Here is an 18,376-nt window from a genome sequence, read left to right on the forward strand (position 1 = left end):
GAATACTTTGGTAAACCATTGTTATTCAATACCATTTGCGGCTGCATCCACAGATGCAAGTTAAGGCTTTACTATGCAAAGCAGAAGCCATACATCAACACTGTCCAGAATCGCCGCTGACTTCTCTGGGCTTGGTCTCATCTGAGATGTATAGTAGCACAGTGGAATAGTGTTCCCCTCCCTTCGGAGACTGGGCCACAGGGCAGTATTCCAACATGATAACAACCCCAAAACACACATCCAAGACAACTACTGCCCTGCTAAAGAAACTGAGGGTAAAGGTGATGGACTGGCCAAGCATGTCTCCAGACCTAAACCCTATTGAGCATCTGTGGGGCATCCTCAAATGGAAGTTGGGAGAGCGCAAGGTCTCTATAATCCACCAGCTCTGTGATGTCGTCATGGAGGAGTGGAAGAGGACTCCAGTGGCAACCTGTGAAGCTCTGGTGAACTCCATGCCCAAGAGGGTTAAGGCAGTGCTGGAAAATAATGGTGGCCACACAAAATATTGACACTTTGTGCCCAATTTGGACATTTCCACTTAAGGGTGTACTCACATTTGTTGCCAACGGTTTAGACATTAAAGGACCAGTCAACACTGTAGATTTGCATAATTAACAAATGCATGATAAGAAGACAATGCAATAGCACTTAGTCTGAACTTCAAATGAGTAGTAGATTTTTGTTAAATAAATTGCAAAGTTATGTCTATTTCCACTCCCCCTGTATCATGTGACAGCCATCAGCCAATCACAAATGCATATACGTATATGCTGTGAATTCTTGCACATGCTCAGTAGGAGTTGGTGACTCAAAAAGTGTAAATATAAAAAGACTGTGCACATTTTGTTAATGGAAGTAAATTGGAAAGTTGTTTAAAATTGCATGCTCTATCTGAATCCTGAAGTTTAATTTTGACTTGAGTGTCCCTTTAATGGCTGCGTGTTGAGTTATTTTGAGGGGACACAAATTTACACTGTTATACAGACTGAACACTCACTACTTTACATTGTAGCACAATGTAATTTCTTCAGTGTTGTCACATGAAAAGATATAATAAAATATTTACAAAAATGTGAGAGGTGTACTCACTTTTGTGGGATACTGTATATATAGATGTACAATAATACAGTATTTGTAGAAAAACATCACTCAGACACACAAACACACAGACTCACTCAAACACACACAAACAAAGACTCACTCAAACACACACAGACACAGATTTACAGATATAGACACACACACACACACATACACGTAAAAAGTATTTGGATTGAATCTTCTGTATTTATTTTAATTTTAATTTTTTTTTCAATTGCAGTGTGAGCCTATTATGCATCTGTTCTATGCTTTATCTATACTGCTTTAATAGTCTGGTATCAGGTACTATGATCACAATTAAAAGCTATGTCCATTGCCAACAGAAGATTATGTAGGCAGGAGGGAAGTGTCCTAGGTGCTGTTAACCCATCTCAGAAGACTTGCTGCCATAGAAAACACAAAATCTTTGTGTGTCAGTTGGTGACAAGGCACTTTAAATTGCAGATGACAGACTTCAAGCCTAACCTTACTTATATATGTCCTTAGTTGACATTCTGCTAGATTACAAGTGTTGCAGTACGGCTTTTAATGCTGAAAAAATGACCAGGAACGCATATTACAAGTCCTGTCGGTATAGCAATACCGCAAGCATTTTAGCCTAGTATTACAGGTTGTGCGTTGAGGCTAAACAGCTTGGGTAATAGCCTATACAGACACAATCCATACCGCCATCTGAGACCAGTAGTTATACATTTACAAAAATGTTTCACAAAACTCATAACTAAAATGTTACACCCATAAACTACTTATTAACTCCTAAACCGTCGCCCTCCTGCATCACAAACACTAATTAACCCCTAATCTGCTGCCCACCCACATCGGGACTCTTAAATAAACCTAATAACCCCTAATCTGCCGCCCACCCACATCGCCAACACTGTTTAAATATATTAACCCCAAATCCGCCGCTCCCCGACATCGCCACCACTATAATAAAGTTATTAACCCCTAAACCTCCGGCCTCCCACATTGCCGCAACTAGAAAAACCTATTAACCCCTATACCTCCGCCCCCCCACATTGCAAAACACTAAATTAAACTATTAAACCCTAAACCTAACACCCCCCTAACTTTAAATTAAAATTACAATATAACTATCTTAAAATAATTGCAAACTTACCTGTGAATTAAAAATAAACCTAACATTAAACTATAAATTAACCTAACATTAGTATTCTAATATAAAAAAATACTACCAATTAAAAAATCTAAATTTAAATTACTAAAAAAACACTAAATTACGAAAAATAAAAAATGCTAAGCTTACAAAAAATAATAATCGAAATTATCAAAAATAAAAACAATTACACCTAATCTAACAGCCCTATAAAAATAACCCCCAGCCTTCAATAAACTACCAATATCCATTAAAAGGGCCTTTTGTAGGGCATTGCCCTAAGTTAAACAGCTCTTTTACCTGTAAAAAAAATACAAAGTCCCCCCAACAGTAAAAGACAACAGATGATTAAGATACAACACTCTAGGTTTACTCTCTCTATGCTATTCCCTATATAGTAAACAGTCCTCCAATCCTGTAAACCAAAGATACAAAAATGGGGAAAAAAATTGGGGAAGCGCTAAAAAAAGCAGAAAGAGATCTCCTATACAAATAGTACAGATTAGTATGTCAGTGACAAATGAGTATAATGTTTAGAATAATGTTAAGAATGTTAAAAATAATAAGAGAAATGGTATGAAATTATTAATGAAATATTTAATATAATAATAGAATCAATGATTTTAAAATAGACAATATACAGTAATATAATTATTGTAAATAGATATTGGCATCAAAATCATGTGTTTAAAATATTGCTTATACAATATAAGTATAAAATATATGAAGCGCTACTAACAAAAAAAGTAAACGAATATAGGTAACCCAAGTGTAAGTTACCAGGCATGTATCTCGCCACTAAAGGATCAAAAAGGTTCACAGAGGTATATTTTGTGTCCCAGGTAAACTCTGAAGTAGAGAATGTCTCTCACAAAGGAATCTAGAAAAAGGAATCTAGAAACAGTTCTGTACCTTATTTATCCAGTCCTTATCCTATAAGTGTCTGTGATAGAGTATGCAGGTGGTGATTTTTAATCACAAGTGTGGCTTGAGACCAAGTGATAGGCAATGTAGAATTAGTGTAATCTAACGATCTCCAAATAATCATTAGCTCCGGACGATTTGTAACTCAGATTGGCTGTGTGATCAAAGAGGCATCCGTCCACTTTGGGATATTAGAGAAATTTCCGTGAAGGGTATAAATTGTACACTCCAAAGGTCCGTGGAGTATTGTGCACCTGTTCAGGAGCCGTTATGTCAGAATATCTAAGAGTTATTGGTAGATTCTGGGACAGGGATTATGCATACAGAGTACACTCTTATATCACAAAGTGACTCAATGCACCTGTCCTGCTACCAGTTTCTTTAGGAGTGGAAATAGCAAATGATTCAAGTGAGCAGATCTACTATATTAAAGTGTGCATTAGGCATTAGTAATATACTCTTTCTCCTATTTGTGTGATATATAAGCAAGGTGTGCTACAAAATTAACAAGAGACGCACATTATGCACCAGATTTTTTATTATTATTTATTGGTAGTCAGGAATAACTTTATTATAGGGTGGATAAATCATTCAACATGACAACTAATTGTCCAATATTGGCAAAAAATTTCAGGGTATGTATCTCAATTTTGTGTACCATTTGTGATTGTAGTGACTATGTCGCATGTATTTTCCTCTAGGAAGTCTCAGCATGCAATAGTGTCCATTTAGTAATGTTTGTAGTCACAGAGAATATATGCTATTTGTATTCTGTGGCTATACGTAAGTTCACTTACAACATCGTTACTAGGTAGCCTTTGGAAAAGCCTACGGGTGAAACATGTCAGGGCAGTGAGAATTCTGATTTTTGTTTTTTAACTTTGCAATTGTGGCAATTAGATGCTTAATATGTTAATTTTACCCTTACTATTATAATACTGGTAAACACAAGTGGCTGACGATTTGTGTTGCCCCTGGAGAACTATTTCTTGCTTCATAATTTCTTACTCGATGGTTCCTAACAACAGTGCTTGCAGATAACCAAAAATCTCTGTGCTCTAAATTACATAGCATAGCAATATATCGTTCAATAGAATTAAGCAACCGCAAGGATAGCAATTAAGCCCCCACTCAGATTTTGAGTATTAACTACTCCTACAACTTGACGATCTAAACCATATCAACTTATAGTAATAATCACAATTTAGAGGCAGAAACAGGATGCACGACTATCAAATTGCGGTGAAAATAAGTCCGCTTACATATTAGTATTTAACTGAATCACCATATATTTCACCCAACAGCAAACATTGTAAGAAAACTGATGCAAAAGTGCGCTTGAATGTTTGAGTAAAAATACCATTGACATATCTTTGGGTACATATATGTTACATTAATAATTACCACGGTAACATATTGTGTGTATAATATCTATCAATTTGGCACAAAATGTGCGCCTCCATTTAAAATATCAGTTATTTTGCCGTCAATTAACTAACACTCTTATAGCTTACGACTTTTGTATTTCTGCCCATGAATACATAATGCTCTCAAGCTTACGATCTAACTATAACTTGTTACAGTATTTTATAATCACTATCTAACTGTAGGAAATATTGCTACCTAGTAACAATGTTGTAAGTGAACTTACGTATAGCCACAGAATACAAATAGCATATATTCTCTGTGACTACAAACATTACTAAACGGACACTATTGCATGCTGAGACTTCCTAGAGGAAAATACTTGCGACATAGTCGCTACAATTACAAATGGTACACAAAAATTAAGATATATTCCCTGACATCTTTTGCCAATATTGCACCATTATTTTTCATGTTGAATGATTTATCCACCCTATAATAAAGTTATTTCTATCAGAATACCAATAAATAATAATAAAAAATCTGGTGCATAATGTGCGTCTCTTGTTAATTTTGTAGCACACCTTGCTTATATATATCCCACAAATAGGAGTAAGAGTATATTACTAATGCGTAATGCAAACTTTAATATACTCCTAACAAATGTAGAATTGGCAAACATCGGTCTCTATTCATGTGATCAGTAAGTCACCCCTGAGCACCAATTGGTAGATTAATATCTACTTTTCAATCTATGAACTATAGATATTAACTGCACTGTACTATAATACAATTGCAGAATCAGGGAGTATTGCTATCAGATTGTGGTACCCTAACATATCCATGCTAATTCAGGAACAATGTTATTCGCCAGATCAGAAGTATATTGTAGTACTGATTTGGCATGTGTGTGCTGATTCTTCAGGATAATATGTCTGAATATATAATCTTCCATTAGCATTTTAGGTGTATCTCTCCAGGGAGGTAACTGTGTATCCTTACCTTGGATAGCACAGTCCCCACTATACCAGTATCTAGATTTTCGATACAGTTTCTAGATTGTCCTATAAAACATCTCTTTGTCCACTTTGTGGTTTTTACATTTTTTATTTTGTTTGATTATTAAAAGTTATGTTTTAAACACTACCCCCTTCCTTCGGGATTCATTCTCTTGTTCTACCTAGTATCATACCCAGTAATGTTGTGAGTGCTAATAAGTACACTCTTTTGCAAATATCTCCTACTTGTTTCTCCGTGAATTTAATTTCCGTGTACAACACCTTTTTCCCTATTAACAGCACATCACCTAATGTGCATATAATATTACATAAGTGATAAATTTATATCAGGAAACAACACACGTAGTGCCATAATTTATTCTCTCTTCTACTAACCCTTGAGAGGGGGGCTGTGTTACGCCGCTCCTCGGCTCCTCTCAATGCTCCGTCCTGTTGCTATGGCTGTTGCCATGGACACGGCAGTCCCTGTGGGCGTGCAGCAATGACATCATCGCCACATTCCATTTCCCTTCTGATGCCGGTCTGTGAGTAATCTTGGCGCGAATCTGCGCCTATGTAAGTACCTACGTTACTTACCTCCAGTATAGGTTAGTCTTGTGCTTCCCTGGGTGCTATTATTCTGAGAAAAAGAAAGAAGAAAAATGGATAGCTCAGAGCACTCAAAAATAACACTAATCCAAGCTATAACTAGGTGAGGATGTTCAAGACGGGTAAATAATAAAATTTAACATTTAATAAGATAATATTAAAAATATATAACACTCAGTGTGGTGCATTAAAACTTAGACTAAAATACTGAATAAGGACAGAGCTGGTATACCACAAGCCAAATAAAGCTATTATATGTCTGATCACAATATATAGTAAAGGTACAAAATGGAAGGGGGTACTATACCTGGCCAAGCAATCGCAATTTGTATAGTAAATAACAAATGTTATATATGAACAATTCACAGGAATATTATTATAAACAATATGCTCAGAGACCTCAGTCTCTCAAATTAATACAGATATTATGTATATATATATTCAATGCTCATATATTAAGTTGTATCAAGATAGTATCAATCCCAAATATAAGCATGTATACAAACAATAGAATAAGTAGAAGGGGCCAGATAAGGAAACTTTGGCTGAGATACACCAGAAAATGCTTGCGGATTGCACAAAGAAACTATCTCAAAATAGGATAACCTTACACAAAATTAACTATCCCTAGTGCAATACTGGAGCGGTGTAAATCAGTCAGAGTCCCCCATGAAGTGAATCAAGCAATAACTATTTATGGCATATATGAAATGATGGTATAGGGCAATATCGGAGTAAAGTGGCAACCAGCTCTTTAGAAACAGCGCCTGATGCGCATTTCACCGCACAACGGCTTTCTCAAAGGCTAACCCGACTTGGGGAAGCCTCACCGGTTATACAAAGAACGAGAGTCAATCGGTGGTGTGAATTCTTACACACCCAGAAAGAGAGCCAATAATCAGAGTCACTCTATCATTGGATAGATGCGAGTCACATGATCGCAATATAGACAGGAAAGGGGGCGTTAGACAAAACGCCGTAATCGAGCACTACAAATGACAGGAATTGAACATAATAATAAAGCAAACATCAATATCGAGACCACACGTAGTAAAAACAATTTCATGTCATAGAAACCACCTTTTATTTACTAAGGCCTAGATTTGGAGTTTGGCGGTAAAAGGGCTGTTAACGCTCCGCGGGCTTTTTTCTGGCCGCACCATAAATTTAACTCTGGTATCGAGAGTTCAAACAAATGCTGCGTTAGGCTCCAAAAAAGGAGCGTAGAGCATTTTTACCGCAAATGCAACTCTCGATACCAGAGTTGCTTACGGACGCGGCCGGCCTCAAAAACGTGCTCGTGCACGATTCTCCCATAGGAAACAATGGGGCTGTTTGAGCTGAAAAAAAACCTAACACCTGCAAAAAAGCAGCGTTCAGCTCCTAACGCAGCCCCATTGTTTCCTATGGGGAAACACTTCCTACGTCTGCACCTAACACCCTAACATGTACCCTGAGTCTAATCACCCCTAGCCTTACACTTATTAACCCCTAATCTGCCGCCCCCGCTATCGCTGACCCCTGCATATTTTTTTTAACCCCTAATCTGCCGCTCCGTAAACCGCCGCAACCTATGTTATCCCTATGTACCCCTAATCTGCTGCCCTAACATCGCCGACCCCTATATTATATTTATTAACCCCTAATCTGCCCCCCTCAACGTCGCCGACACCTGCCTACACTTATTAACTCCTAATCTGCCGAGTGGACCTGAGCGCTACTATAATAAAGTTATTAACCCCTAATCCGCCTCACTAACCCTATCATAAATAGTATTAACCCCTAATCTGCCCTCCCTAACATCGCCGACACCTACCTTCAATTATTAACCCCTAATCTGACGACCGGAGCTCACCGCTATTCTAATAAATGTATTAACCCCTAAAGCTAAGTCTAACCCTAAAACTAACACCCCCATAACTTAAATATAATTTACATCTAACGAAATTAATTAACTCTTATTAAATAAATGATTCCTATTTAAAGCTAAATACTTACCTGTAAAATAAATCCTAATATAGCTACAATATAAATTATAATTATATTGTAGCTATTTTAGGATTAATATTTATTTTACAGGCAACTTTGTAATTATTTTAACCAGGTACAATAGCTATTAAATAGTTAAGAACTATTTAATAGTTACCTAGTTAAAATAATAACAAATTTACCTGTAAAATAAATCCTAACCTAAGATATAATTAAACCTAACACTACCCTATCAATAAAATAATTAAATAAACTACCTACAATTACCTACAATTAACCTAACACTACACTATCAATAAATTAATTAAACACAATTCCTACAAATAAATACAATTAAATAAACTAGCTAAAGTACAAAAAATAAAAAAGAACTAAGTTACAAAAAATAAAAAAAATATTTACAAACATAAGAAAAATATTACAACAATTTTAAACTAATTACACCTACTCTAAGCCCCCTAATAAAATAACAAAGCCCCCCAAAATAAAAAATTCCCTACCCTATTCTAAATTAAAAAAGTTACAAGCTCTTTTACCTTACCAGCCCTGAACAGGGCCCTTTGCGGGGCATGCCCCAAGAATTTCAGCTCTTTTGCCTGTAAAAGAATAAATACAATACCCCCCCCCCAACATTACAACCCACCACCCACATACCCCTAATCTAACCCAAACCCCCCTTAAATAAACCTAACACTAAGCCCCTGAAGATCTTCCTACCTTGTCTTCACCATCCAGGTTCACCGATCCGTCCTGAAGAGCTCCTCCGATGTCCTGATCCAAGCCCAAGCGGGGGCTGAAGAGGTCCATGATCCGGTCAAAGTCTTCATCCTAGCGGGGCAGAAGAGGATCTTCCATCCGATTGAAGTCATCATCCAGGCGGCATCTTCTATGGTCTTCCATCCGGAGCGAAGCGGCAGGATCCTGAAGACCTCCAGCGCGGAACATCCATCCGGACCGACGACTGAACGACGAATGACTGTTCCTTTAAGGGACGTCATCCAAGATGGCGTCCCTCGAATTCCGATTGGCTGATAGGATTCTATCAGCCAATCGGAATTAAGGTAGGAATTTTCTGATTGGCTGATGGAATCAGCCAATCAGAATCAAGTTCAATCCGATTGGCTGATCCAATCAGCCAATCAGATTGAGCTCGCATTCTATTGGCTGTTCCGATCAGCCAATAGAATGCGAGCTCAATCTGATTGGCTGATTGGATCAGCCAATCGGATTGAACTTGATTCTGATTGGCTGATTCCATCAGCCAATCAGAAAATTCCTACCTTAATTCCGATTGGCTGATAGAATCCTATCAGCCAATCGGAATTCGAGGGACGCCATCTTGGATGACGTCCCTTAAAGGAACCGTCATTAGTCGGGAGACAACGGAAGAAGAGGATGGATCTGCGTCGCCTGCTTCAAGATGGACCCGCTCCGCACCGGATGGAAGAAGATCGAAGATGCCGCTTGGAGAAGATGTTTGCCGGTCCGGATGTCCTCTTCTTGCCGGATAGGAGGAAGACTTTGGAGCCTCTTCTGGACCTCTTCAGCACCGGATGATGGATCGCCAACCCCCGCTTGGGTTGGATGAAGATGTTGGAGCCAGGACGGATCGGTGATACCTGGATGGTGAAGACAAGGTAGGAAGATCTTCAGGGGCTTAGTGTTAGGTTTATTTAAGGGGGGTTTGGGTTAGATTAGGGGTATGTGGGTGGTGGGTTGTAATGTTGGGGGAGGGTATTGTATGTTTTTTTTTACAGGCAAAAGAGCTGAACTTCTTGGGGCATGCCCCGCAAAGGGCCCTGTTCAGGGCTGGTAAGGTAAAAGAGCTTGTAACTTTTTTAATTTAGAATAGGGTAGGGAATTTTTTATTTTGGGGGGCTTTGTTATTTTATTAGGGGGCTTAGAGTAGGTGTAATTAGTTTAAAATTGTTGTAATATTTTTCTTATGTTTGTAAATATTTTTTTTATTTTTTGTAACTTAGTTCTTTTTTATTTTTTGTACTTTAGCTAGTTTATTTAATTGTATTTATTTGTAGCAATTGTGTTTAATTAATTTATTGATAGTGTAGTGTTAGGTTAATTGTAGGTAATTGTAGGTAGTTTATTTAATTATTTTATTGATAGGGTAGTGTTAAGTTTAATTATATCTTAGGTTAGGATTTATTTTACAGGTAAATTTGTTATTATTTTAACTAGGTAACTATTAAATAGTTCTTAACTATTTAATAGCTATTGTACCTGGTTAAAATAATTACAAAGTTGCCTGTAAAATAAATATTAATCCTAAAATAGCTACAATGTAATTATAATTTATATTGTAGCTATATTAGGATTTATTTTACAGGTAAGTATTTAGCTTTAAATAGGAATAATTTATTTAATAAGAGTTAATTTATTTCGTTAGATGTAAATTATTTTTAACTTAGGGGGGTGTTAGTGTTAGGGTTAGACTTAGCTTTAGGGGTTAATACATTTATTAGAATAGCGGTGAGCTCCGCTCGGCAGATTAGGGGTTAATAATTGAAGTTAGGTGTCGGCGATGTTAGGGAGGGCAGATTAGGGGTTAATACTATTTATGATAGGGTTAGTGAGGCGGGTTAGGGGTTAATAACTTTATTATAGTAGCGCTCAGGTCCGCTCGGCAGATTAGGGGTTAATAAGTGTAGGCAGGTGTCGGCGACGTTGAGGGGGGCAGATTAGGGGTTAATAAATATAATATAGGGGTCGGCGGTGTTAGGGGTAGCAGATTAGGGGTACATAGGGATAACGTAGGTGGCGGCGCTTTGCGGTCGGAAGATTAGGGGTTAATTATTTTAAGTAGCTGGCGGCGATGTTGTGGGGGGCAGGTTAGGGGTTAATAAATGTAATACAGGGGTCAGCGGGGTTAGGGGCAGCAGATTAGGGGTACATAAGTATAACGTAGGTGGCGGTCGGCAGATTAGGGGTTAAAAATTTTAATCGAGTGGCGGCGATGTGGGGGGAGCTCGGTTTAGGGGTACATAGGTAGTTTATGGGTGTTAGTGTACTTTAGGGTACAGTAGTTAAGAGCTTTATGAACCGGCGTTAGCCCAGAAAGCTCTTAACTCCTGCTATTTTCAGGCGGCTGGAATTTTGTCGTTAGATTTCTAACGCTCACTTCAGAAACGACTCTAAATACCGGCGTTAGGAAGATCCCATTGAAAAGATAGGATACGCAAATGGCGTAGGGGGATCTGCGGTATGGAAAAGTCGCGGCTGAAAAGTGAGCGTTAGACCCTTTAATCACTGACTCCAAATACCAGCGGGCGGCCAAAACCAGCGTTAGGAGCCTCTAACGCTGGTTTTGACGGCTACCGCCGAACTCCAAATCTAGGCCTTAGTGCACTATGATATATATAATAGACTGATGTTAGTCAAGAGATGCAACATTGATTTGCAAACACAAAAGGGGTGTGGTTTAGAATGTCAAAATGTGTAGAATGTATAATACTACCGGTACCATTCACCAATATGTTTTACCAAGTACAAAAAGTACTAGGAAATAGTAATATTAAGATATCGTTCCACTTAAAAGACAAGAGCAACTGCAAATGTAACCATTTAACCAAATTTTGGACTATTTGTATCTTTAAAATGTGAAAGTTTGGAAAGGGGATGGAACCATGTGTAAACAATAATATATTATGCCATTTAGGCAATATTTATATGTCATAATACAGCTTATACATGCAACCTAAAGGTAGCTTTATATAATTGTAATACTTTTGTATACATAATACCATCAGAAACTGTATTTTTTGATAAAAAAAACTTTAAAAAAAAACTAAAAAGTTTGGATTTCATGATAAGCTTGACATTTGGAATTCCAGATTTTAGAATATGTACCTGTGTATATATATATATATATATATATGATGAGTCCTGTTGGATTTCACTGTGTTTCTTTGTGATAACCTATTTCTCTGTATTTTTGTTTATTTTAGATAATGTTAACAATAAGCGGAGAAGACTTAAACCTTTACGGCAAGCACGCTTTCAAGTAAGAATTTATTGGAAGAGTTTTTGAGCCAATAGTTGTAATGATTCTGTTTCTGGCTTCACAAAAGTGTAAGATAAATTATATGTAATTAATGAAAGTGCATGTGTAGTGATCCTTGTTGTGATATAGGTAGAACTTTTCAGCCACATTAAAAAAAAATATCTTTAATGTAAATCATAATGTTCAATTATCTTTTTAAACTCTTTTTTGAAACTCATTCTTTATTGAGACACCAAGCTGATTGGTTTTGGGGAGCTAGATCAGCCATGTTTACAATTTTATTTATTCGCTTCTTTATGCATCTGACCACATAGATAATAGTTGATAAGGGTACCCTTCTTAAATGAGATAGGGGATGTGTTTGCATTTATAGCATGTGTATATCTGCATATACTTGAGTATAAGTTTAAGTGTATGTCTGAATATATTATTTAAAAAAAATTCTATTTATATTTTTTCTTTCATACACATATTTGTTTTTCTGTACATATGTTTGTATCTTTGTATTATACATTTATATTTATGTAATTATAGAGCCACGCTTTGTAATTGGCCATGCTATGTCTAAATCATTCCTGTGTGTGTACAGGCTTGCAGCAATATGGGCATATTTATCAATGTGCGAGCAGACATGATACGAAGTAGCGTATCATGTCCGCCATACATCGATAAATGCTGACAGCATACGTTGTCAGCATTTATCATTGCACCAGCAGTTCTTGTGAACTGCTGGTGCAATGCCGACCCCTGCAGATTTGCGTCTCAATCAACCCGATCGTATTCGATCATGTTGATTTCTGTCTGCCGCCTCAGAACAGGCGGACAAGTTATGGAGATTGATGAATATGCCCCATAGTTTCATTTAAATGTCTGATGGTATTGCTAACCTCTTTATTAAACCCTGTTTTTCCTAGTGTCAATGAAGATATCCATTATGATGACATTGTGGGCTACATGACGCTTGGAGGTAGCAAATATGTACATGGTATTGATGGATTCTTTGGACCTGTGATATATTATCGCCTCAGCTTTCTGGAAACTGATGAGATAAATTCATTTGTAAGCTGAAATAACCAAACAACTAATTTTCTATTCATAATTTATTATTATTATTATTATTATTTATTTATATAGCACCATAAAATTCTTTAGCAATTGTAGTTTATTTAGGAATCCTGCTATTCATTAGCTAAAGAAATGTAAACGGAAAATACTTACTAATTTGTGTTACAAAAGTTTAAAATGCTCCTATATGAGAGCCCCTACAGGCTATACTACTGCATTAAATGGAAATAATTATAATGTAAAAAAAATGACCATGTGGTATGTTTTATTACTAGTCAGATAGTATTTCAAATCCTTTTTTAAATAGACAAATAAGGGCTAGATTACAAGTGGCAGATTTTGCCAATATAACTAGTTGAAAGTAAACGAGATAGCGAAAGCACAGTCTCTTTTAACACTCGATGGGTTAGTGCAACTGAAAATGTTGCATGTAAGGCACGGAGTTAAAAAAAAGTTGAACCAATTTAATATTACAGTGACACTTGTATAAACACTATCTGATAAAAAATAGTCACATAAATGTTAATAAAAAAGATATAAAGGCTATATTGTATATATACATACATATACATGTATATATTTATATATGTATATATACACATACGTACAGTTGGTATTGAAAAGAATCACCCCCCCCATTGAAAATAATCAATTTTTTTTTGCTTTGCAGCCTGACATAAAGACAGACACCGTTTTTGTTTATCCAGTTGTAATTACTTAGTGCAACTTATAACATCCAAGTAAAAGCTATAACACCAACATGTCAGACAAAACTAAAGACAAGCAAAAAACAGAATCACTGAGTTGGAAAAAGGATCACCCCCTCCAAAAATTACTTGTAAACTCAATCAGGTATAGCTAATCACCTTCTCAACAGCTCACACAAAGCCATTTGACCTTCAGCTGTGATCAGCTGTGGGCATATTGATTCTATAAAAAAACACAGGAAAGGAAAGAGGCGCCATATGTGTGAATCGGTATAGCCAGCTTGATATATACACACAGGAGACACAGGGTACTTACATTGTATGGGGGCCCTCTCTTGTGCCGGTAGGAGCAGGCTGGTTTTTGGCAGCAGACCAGCTAGCTGAACACAGGCAATGGCCAGGATACTTTGGTGCAGTCACCCACTGGTAGATAACAGGAAACGGTTTGCTCCATGAAACGCGTTGCATTTATTTTAGTTATGCACAAGTTAAACATGAGTTGATTTTAACTTTGTTTTATATATATTTATTTATTAAACAATTTTGATAGCTTTTAACTTTCATTACTATGTGCATTATATACTACGCCACCTAGGGAAGGTTTGGTACTGCCTTTCTAGTGTCATCTTTGCAGCTTTCTCTCTAACTTGAGAGTTGAAATCACCTGAGTCCTGTTATCCACCTGTGGGTGACTGCACCAAAGTATCCTGGTCATTGCCTGTGTTCAGCTAGCTGATCTGTTGCAAAAAAACAGCCTGCTCCTACCGGCACAAGTGAGTGCCTTCATACAATGTGAGTACCCTGTGTCTCCTGTGTGTATATATCAAGCTGGTTATACCGATTCACACATATGGCGCCTCTTTCCTTTCCTGTGTTTTTTATAGAATCATCTAATCACCTTTGGTGAAGTCAGAGTGCTGCCTGTTTTAAGTGGACGTCATACAAGTCCTTATATTAAAGATCAACACCATCGCATAAGGATCTTTTTTTGGGACTTGCCTAATATACTGATATACCAATGGACTGGTTTTGTATGATCACTTTATTTTATAATTGATGGGTCTTTAGTTGTACTGACCCAACCTCGCATTTGCATTTTTTTTTCTTGAATGTATATGTGTGCTATATAAATCACTGTGTGGTTGTCCGCTCAATAAGAGTTTCCAGCCATTGTATTGATATCCATAGTGAGTATATATATATATATTTGTACTTATTTCAGATTCATTGTATGACATCTATCCATTTTGACTTTGGTTACTTGCTATTGCGCCTCCTATAGGAATTTAAGATTCCTTACTTTTTGTGGGCATATTGATTAGCTCAGCATGAAAAGAGCTTTCCTGAAGCAAACAATCAACTATGGGTGGCAAGGCACTGTCAAAAGATCTCTGGGATAATGTTGTGGACAGGCACAAGTCAGAAGATGGATACAAGAAAATATCAAAGGCTTTATCAATGCCTAGAAGCACAGTGAAGTCTATTATTAAGAAGTGGAAGGTATTTGGTACAACACAGACCCTCTCTGGATCAGAACCTCTCTCCAAACTGGATGAAAGAGCCAGGAGGAAACTGATCAGAGAGGCTACCAAGAGGCCCACAGCAACTCTGAAGCAGTTGCAGGAATTTATGACAAAGAGTGGTCATTGTGTGCATGTGACAACAATATCACACATTCTCCACAAATGTGGCTTGTATGGGAGGGTTGAAAGAAAAAAGCCACTCCTCAAGAAAGGCCACATGCAGTCATGACTGAGCTTTGCCATAACACACCTAGGAGATTCTGAGGCCACATGGAAAAAAGGTGTTATGGTTAAATAAGACAAAAATTTAATTATTTGGCCTCAACAACAAACGATATGTCTGGAGGAAATCCAATACAGCACCATCCAAATAACACCATACCTACAGTAAAGCATGGAGGTGGTAATATCCTGTTATGGGGGTGTTTCTCTGCAGCAGGCACTGGAGCACTTGTCAGGATAGAAGGAATAATGGATGGGGCAAAATACTGTCAAATTCTTGAGGAAAATCTGCTGCCCTCTGCCAGGAAGTTGTTAATGGGAAGAAAGTTTACCCTCCAACGTGACAATGACCCAAAACACACAGTGGTTGAAGGAGAAAAAGGGGAATGTCCTTGCATGGCCTAGTCAGAGCCCAGACTCATTGAATATCTGTGGCATGACTTGAAGACTGCAGTCCACAAACGGTCACAATCAAATGTAACGGATCTGGAGCAGTTCTGCAAAGAAGAGTGGGCAAATATTGCACAGTCTATATGTGCAAAGTTAGTAGAGACATATCCCAACAGACTAAAGGCTGTAATTAAAGCAAAAGGTGGTTCAACAAAATACTGACACAAGGGAGTGATCCTTTTTCCAACTCGGTGATTCTGTTTTTGAATTGTCTTTATTTTTGCCTGACATGTTGGTGTTATATCTTTCACTTGGATGTTATAAGTTGCACTGAGTAATTACAACCGGATAAACAAAAAATGTGTCTATCTTTATTTCAGGCTGCAAAGGGGTGTAATTCTTTTCAATAGCCACTGTATATATGTGTGTGTGTATACATATGTATTTATGTGTTTTACTGTATATTTATTTTACATTCCAATGTTCTTCACAAACAGGAAAATTTTATTTTTATTGTAAATATATTTTTCTATATATATCAATGTATACCTTTACCTATATATATTTTCCTATAGATATATAGGTGTGTGTATATATATATATATATATAACATTAACATTATCATATATATATATATTTTATAATAAAAATAAAATAAATTCTATCGGCTAGATTTAGAGTTCTGCGTTAGCCGTCAAAAGCAGCGTTAAGGGGTCCTAACACTGGTTTTGGCCGGCCGCTGGTATTTAGAGTTGTGTAGGTAAGGGGCTAACGCTCACTTTCCAGCCGCGACTTTTCCATACCGCAGATCCCCTTACGTCAATTGCATATCCTATCTTTTCAATGGGATCTTCCTAACGCTGGTATTTAGAGTTTTGGCTGAAGTGAGCGGTAGACCCTCTACCGACAAGACTCCAGCCGCAGAAAAAAGTCAGTAGTTAAGAGCTTTCTGGGCTAACGCCGGTTTATAAAGCTCTTAACTACTGTGCTCTAAAGTACACTAACACCCATAAACTACCTATGTACCCCTAAACCGAGGTCCCCCCACATCGCCGCCACTATAGTAAATATTTTTAACCCCTAATCTGCCGACCGCACACCGCCGCCACCTACATTATCCCTATGAACCCCTAATCTGCTGCCCCTAACATCGCCGACCCCTATATTATATTTATTAACCCCTAATCTGCCCCCCCCAATGTCGCCGCTACCTTACCTACACTTATTAACCCCTAATCTGCCGACCGGACCTCGCCACTACTATAATAAATGTATTAACCCCTAAAGCTAAGTCTAACCCTAACCCTAACACCCCCCTAAATTAAATATAATTTTAATCTAACAAAATAAATTAAATATTATTAACTAAAGTATTCCTATTTAAATCTAAATACTTACCTGTAAAATAAACCCTAATATAGCTACAATATATAATTATATTGTAGCTATTTTAGGATTTATATTTATTTTACAGGCAACTTTGTATTTATTTTAACTAGGTACAATAGCTATTAAATAGTTATTTACTATTTAATAGCTACCTAGTTAAAATAATTACAAAATTACCTGTAAAATAAATCCTAACCTAAGTTACAATTAAACCTAACACTACACTATCAATAAATAAATTAAATCAATTAACTACAAGTACCTACAATTACCTACAATTAAATAAACTAAACTAAATTACAAAAAAACCCCACTAAATTACAAAAAATAAAAAAAGATTACAAGAATTTTAAGCTAATTACACCTACTCAAAGCCCCCTAATAAAATAACAAAGCCCCCCAAAATAATAAAGGTCCCTACCCTATTCTAAATTAAAAAGTAGCCAGCTCTTTTACCAGCCCTTAAAAGGGCTTTTTGCGGGGCATGCCCCAAAGTAAACAGCTCTTTTGCCTGTAAAAAAATACACAATACCACCCCCCAACATTACAACCCACCACCCACATACCCCTACTCTAACCCAAACCCCCCTTAAATAAATCTAACACTACCCCCCTGAAGATCTCCCTACCTTGAGTCGTGTTCACCCAGCCGGGCACCGATGGACCAAAAGAGGACATCCGGAGCGGCAGAAGTCTTCATCCTATCCGGGCAGAAGAGGACATCCGGACCAGCAGACATCTTCATCCAAGCGGCATCTTCTATCTTCATCCATCCGACGAGGAGCGGCTCCATCTTCAAGACCTCCGGCACGGAACATCCTCTTCCTTCCGACGACTACCGACGAATGAAGGTTCCTTTAAGTGATGTCATCCAAGATGGCGTCCCTCGAATTCCGATTGGCTAATAGGATTCTATCAGCCAATCGGATTTAAGGTAAGAAAAATCTGATTGGCT

The 18,376-nt window shown here is 37.3% G+C and overlaps 1 protein-coding gene across 1 annotated transcript in view; it reads left to right on the plus strand.

Moving 5' to 3' along the window:
* The window catches only part of SEL1L3 (SEL1L family member 3), a 327,791-nt gene that overhangs the window by 19,076 nt on the left and 290,339 nt on the right, over positions 1-18,376 (plus strand). The window contains exons 6-7 of the mRNA XM_053704078.1: positions 12,069-12,124; positions 13,039-13,183. Coding sequence (XP_053560053.1) covers positions 12,069-12,124; positions 13,039-13,183 — 201 coding nt within the window. The remainder of the gene's footprint in view (positions 1-12,068; positions 12,125-13,038; positions 13,184-18,376) is intronic.

The sequence above is a fragment of the Bombina bombina genome, chromosome 2, assembly GCF_027579735.1.
Source record: "Bombina bombina isolate aBomBom1 chromosome 2, aBomBom1.pri, whole genome shotgun sequence".
NCBI classification, from domain to species: domain Eukaryota; kingdom Metazoa; phylum Chordata; class Amphibia; order Anura; family Bombinatoridae; genus Bombina; species Bombina bombina.